General features: G+C 47.0%; 1 protein-coding gene across 1 annotated transcript; it reads left to right on the top strand.

The window, feature by feature from the left end:
• Positions 1-2,228: 2,228 nt before the first annotated feature.
• TMEM262 (transmembrane protein 262) lies at positions 2,229-5,378 on the top strand. The gene is made up of 3 exons (XM_070951515.1): positions 2,229-2,414; positions 3,379-3,478; positions 5,299-5,378. The coding sequence occupies exons 1-3, from the start codon at positions 2,229-2,231 to the stop codon at positions 5,376-5,378; spliced, it is 366 nt and encodes a 121-aa protein (XP_070807616.1).
• Positions 5,379-5,420: the final 42 nt, after the last annotated feature.

The following is a 5,420-nucleotide window of genomic DNA, read 5'->3' as shown; positions in this document are numbered from 1 at the left end:
CCGCCGCCATGGGAAACAAAAAAAAAAAAAAACCTCTTAGCCACGCCCCCCGAGGAGCACTTCCGTCGCGGGCGCCGGCGCAGCCACAAGGAAGTCCGGCCTGCGTCTCCATGGAGACGCGCCCGCTCTCTCTCTCTCTCTCTCTCTCTCTCTCTCTCGCACTTCCGGAAAGGTTCCGCGCGATCGAGTTTGACACACAAACACTCCCCCCCTTCACGTGGCCTAGAGCGTAAACAGAGCTGCTCCGTCCGGGCGTCTCGCTTGTCAACGAGCCCCTGGCGGACTTTAGAGCCGCTTGAAGTGAATAACTTGGGAAGGGTGGCGGGAGTGGTGGTGGGGGGGGGGAGGAGGAGGAGGGAGTGCCCGTAACCATGGAAACCTTTTTCCATCTTTCGTTCTTCTTTTAAGGGCCTGGCCAGGCCATGTTTGGACGGCCGTTTTATGCTTTTTTTTATGTTTTATTTTGTCCACAGCCCCTAGTCTTGTTTGTGAGGGAGAAGAGCGGGTTTTAAGTCTGTGTGCAAATTATCTATCCTCTATCTACACACACACACACCTCACTTGTGTGAGTTGTTTGTACAAATATATACACACCTACATAGATGTGTGTGTATGTATGTATATGTGTGTGTATCTATGTGTGTGTGTATATATATATATATATATGCATATTCTTTCTAGCCAGGTTCCACCTACGTAAGCTAAGTTGTTCCTCAGCCCTAGTTCTCCCAAATTGCAGCACAGAGTTGTTGCTTTTCAGCAGGATACAAAAAGCCCAGAAACTTGTGAATGAGATTTCACAGAACTAGGGCTGAGGAACAACTTAGCTTACGTAGGTGGAACCTGGCTAGAAAGAATATGCACATAAAAGCCTACGAAAAAAGAAAAAGACATATATATATATATATATATATACACACACATACATATATATACATACACATATATAATGTTTAGTCAGGTCCTTGACGCTTGCCTACTTTTTATACACACACACGTGTGTTTATGAATATATGCACACACCATATGTATTATATCTGCATACACGCACTATATAATTTTATATACATACATGTATGTGTGTCTTAAGTTTTCGTGGGTGTGTATATGCAAAAAATTAAAATCTCGGGTGTTTTCCCACGTCATATTAAATAAATTAGTTAAAATGTTTAAAATTCTGGTTAAAATCCTAGCTTAAAATCTTCTAAAAATCCTTACAGAGCACTCTGCAAGGTCCTTTAAAACCTTAGCTAAAATCCTATCAGTACCTTAAAAGTTTTTCTTATAGCAACGTTTCGACAGGCTCACAACCCTGTCATCTTCAGGCTCTTATCTAGTTTAGAAGCTGTGGGTGTGTTGCGAGGTCGGAGCTGTCGCTTTTCTATGTTTGCTGCTGCTGACGTATGCTGGTTAGCCTGTAACTCTATGTTGTGATTGGAGGACAGCAGTTTTTCTTCCCCTGCCATGCCCACCAAGCCATGGCCACCGAACTGATAGTAAAATTTGAATTTCACCGCTGAAGTTGCCTCTCTATTGAAGGAGCTTGTCCCTCAATCACTGCAGAAGTAACACTTGGACCATGATTTCCTACACACTTTATCAATGTTACTTATCCACAGTGCTTGGATGTCTTGCCTTGGCCATCTGTACCTGCTGTCAGGGTTCCAAGTAATAGACCCATAGCAAGCAAAACTCCAAGGCAGGAGTATTCCTCAAAGAATATCTTTATTGGACATATCATATTGGTGCAGATCTGGTGAAAACCGACTCTGAAAGTTCCCGCAGTTTTCACCTAATTAAGTTTGAAAGTTTATCACTTTCTCAAAACAATCAGTCACATGGTCCAATCACGGTGCTGTTTGGTTGCCCGGTGACATCACTCCGCCTTCCTCTGACCAGGTGTGAGAATGACCTTGGTTCCCAAGAGAAAGTATTTTGTTTTGACTACAAAATCCCAGCTATCTAAAATCCCACCTCCCTGTTCATCTGGCAACACTGAAGCTTCCAAGATGGCTTCGGTCTGGTCAGTTTCAGGATTGACACCTGCTGTCGGGCGATGCCCGATACCCACTTGCTTTGGGGGAAAAGACTGCCAATCGTCCGGCTTCTAGAACCTCTACATCCTTATGACTTCATCAGGCCAGGATCTCTTGTGAGACCTACCTCCTCCAGGAAGGGCCTCCTTCCTCGCAGCTCCCCTAAGACTAAGGAGAACCTGGCTGGCCAAGATGCCGCAAATGGGCTCATGGAAAGACCCTTTCCTAACCGTCACTTTTCCAAGCAAAGTCATCTTCATCATTGGCTCATGGGTTCTGTTCGTCATCAACATTGGAGTGATCACTGGGGATCTCTACCACTTCCTGGTCTCTCAAAGAGGAGATCTCATGAGCTTCCGGTTCACCGTATCGCTGCTGGTAAAGAACCTTCCTTCGCCTCTTCTGCAATTCAGTCATCCCACGGGGGTGGGGGATCGGTGACCTCTCGCTGGGATGCTAGAAAAAACAGGTCAGGGAAAATAGATCCACTGCAGCCTTTACAGAGTAACAGAATCGGAAGGGACCTTGGAGGTCATCTAGCCAATCCCTTGCCCAAGCAGGAGACCCTACACCCGTGATGGCGAACTTTTGACACGCGTGCAGAGGTGGCATGCAGAGCCCTCTCCGCTGGCACGCACGCGCGTCATCGCCCCAACGTCAAATCTCTGTGGCGTTTCTTTTCTGAGCTGTTTCCCTGCAAACGACGAAATAGAAGCTTAGGAAAGAAAAACATCTTATCTCTTGCCCTCCAATCAATCAATTAATCGACAGGCAGAAAATGTATCTACACCTCATTCTGCTCTTTTTGGGTGGCAATTTTGTTTTGAGAGTTGGGCTGTAAGGCTGCAACAAGGAAGGTCTAGGCAAGGTGTTCAGTTAAATTTTGGGGTAAAGGGACAGGTGGGGTTGTTCAGAACATGTGGTGGGCACTCTCACAAAATGGCCAGCTTTTCCCAGAAGGCCAACTCCTCTCCCACGATGCCCTTTGTCATTCCTGAAGGCCCTTGTGTGTATATGTGCGTGTGAGAGAGAGACAGAGACTAAGACTAAAGAAACTCCATACTTGGCCATTTTAAGACTTGTGGACTTCAACTCCCAGAATTCCGCCGGCTGAGGAATTCTGGGAGTTGAAGTCCACAAGTTTTGCCAAGGTTGGAGACCCCTGCTGTGAAGTGACAGGATGTGAGAGGCTATGGTTTCTGAGGGTAGCATGTCATCTTCCTATTTTCTTTTTTTTAAAAAAAATATTTTTTAAAACATTGGAGAAGGGAGGAGAAAAGCTCTGCTCTTTGCAACGGGAGATCATTAATGTTTTCCCCGCTCTTCTTTGGCTTTCTGACAGTTCTCTCACGTCACCAGCCTCTATTTGGCCCTCCTAGCCAGCATCTACACCTTGCAAGCGGATGATGGCTTCTTGACATGCCTGGCCCTGACCTCCTTAGGTAAGATGATGATCAGGAGGAGGAGGAGGAGGAGGAGAAATAGTGAATTTCCCAGGGTAACAAGCCAGGTTCTTTTAGCTATGGTTTAAGTTTCCCATCCTTCCACCATCTAGGCTGGCGTTTCCTAATCTTGGCAAATTTAGAAGTCTGGCCTTCAACTCCCAGAATTCCCCAGCCAGCATGCTTTAAGGTGGGTGGACTTCAACTCCCAGAATCCCCCAGCCAGCATCCTTTAAGATGGGTGGACTTCAACTCCCAGAATTCCCTAGGCAACATGCTTTAAGAGGGATGGGCTTCAACTCCCAGAATTCCCCAGCCAGCATGCTTTAAGATAGGTGGACTTCAACTCCCAGAATCCCCCAGCCAGCATCCTTTAAGATGGGTGGACTTCAGCTCCCAGAATCCCCCAGCCAGCAGGTTTTACACGTGAGGACTTCAACTCCCAGAATTCTAGCCTGCTTTAAATGTTGTGGTCTTCAACTTTCAAAGTTCTCCAGCCAGAATTAACGGTTGGGGAATTCTGGCAATTGAAGTCCACGCTTCTTAAAGTTGCCAAGGTTGTGAAACAATGATCTAGGCCCTACATTAATTTTTTTTCCCTGCCACAATCAATTTTCTAAATTCCAATTCTGAAAGCTGAAGTCCACAGGTCTAAATAGATCACAGTTGCCCAACTCTGATCTAGTGGTTAAGGCACCAGGATAGAAAGCAGGAGACAGTGAGTTCTAGTCCTGCCTGAGGCACGAAAGCCGGTTAGTGAGTTTGGTCCAATCACCAGGAGATGGTGAGTTCTAGTCCCGCCTTAGGCATGAAACCTGGGTGGCTGATTGGACCAATCACCAGGGGATGGTGAATTCTAGTCCCGCCTTAGGCATGAAACCTGGGTGGCTAATTGGACCAATCACCAGGGGATGGTGAGTTCTAGTCCCGCTTTAGGCATGAAACCTGGGTGGCTGATTGGACCAATCACCAGGGGATGGTGAGTTCTAGTCCCGCCTTAGGCATGAAACCTGGGTGGCTGATTGGATCAACCACCAGGGGATGTTGAGTTCTAGTCCTGCCTTATGCAGGAAAGCTGGTTGGGTTATTTCTGGCCAGTCCCTCTGTTTCAGCCCAATCCACTACACAGGATTGTTGTGAGGAATCACCATATCATTGCGAGTTCTAGTTCCTCCTTAGGCATGAAAGCCAGCTGGATGACCTTGAGTCAATCACCAGCAGACAGCGAGTTCAAATCCCGCTTTAGCCATAAAAGCCGGCTGGGTGATATTTTGGGCCAATCACTAGGAGACGGTGACTTCTAGTTCTGTCTTAGGCACAAAAGCCAGCTGGGTGACTTTGGGCAGATCGGTCTGTCAGCTCGGCCCAACCTCACAGGCAGCGGTGAAATGCTACCGGTTTGCACCGGTTCGGGCAAAACGGTAGTGATAAAAACTACCAGTTCGGGCGAATCGGTAGTAAAAAAAACCCCTACCTGTTCCTCTGAACTGGTATTTCCGATGATCAGCTGTGCCACGCGATTTCAAATCACTAGAAAGCAGTGAATCTTAATCGCGCGGCACAGCTGTTTCCCCCCCCCTCGCAATTCTACTTACCTTCCTAAGCTTTTTTTCCGGGCAAATTACGCGGTTGGCACGCGCGGGCAGCAAACTGGTGGCAGACCGGGGAAGATTTCACCCACTGCTCGCAGGGTTGTTGTTGTTGTGGGGAAAATAAGAGGCGGAAAGTACGTTGGATATGTTCGCTGCCTCGAGTTATTTGTCAAAATAATAAAAGTGGGGGATATAAATGAATGAATAACTCCTTTCCTTTTCACCCAGCCATGAATTTTGCCCTGTACTTGGCTCGATTCTGGATGGACTACCTCACCATCGAATATAGGGAAGAAAAATACGAATGATCAGAAGGAACTGGGGGACGAGAAGAGCGAGGTCAAGAGTGA

The sequence above is a fragment of the Pituophis catenifer genome, unplaced genomic scaffold, assembly GCF_029215685.1.
Source record: "Pituophis catenifer annectens isolate HBS135680 unplaced genomic scaffold, rPitCat1.0.hap2 SCAF_10, whole genome shotgun sequence".
Lineage (NCBI taxonomy): Eukaryota > Metazoa > Chordata > Lepidosauria > Squamata > Colubridae > Pituophis > Pituophis catenifer.
Note: the sequence above shows the minus strand (reverse complement) of the source record. Positions and strands in the feature narration are given on the sequence as shown.

Excerpts from the sequence above, each read along its gene's own strand:
- TMEM262 (XM_070951515.1), top strand. The coding sequence starts at position 2,229 with ATGCCGCAAATGGGCTCATGGAAAGACCCTTTCCTAACCGTCACTTTT. Across the intron at positions 2,415-3,378 it reads GGTTCACCGTATCGCTGCTG|TTCTCTCACGTCACCAGCCT; the intron begins GTAAAGAACCTT and ends GCTTTCTGACAG. Across the intron at positions 3,479-5,298 it reads CCTGGCCCTGACCTCCTTAG|CCATGAATTTTGCCCTGTAC; the intron begins GTAAGATGATGA and ends CTTTTCACCCAG.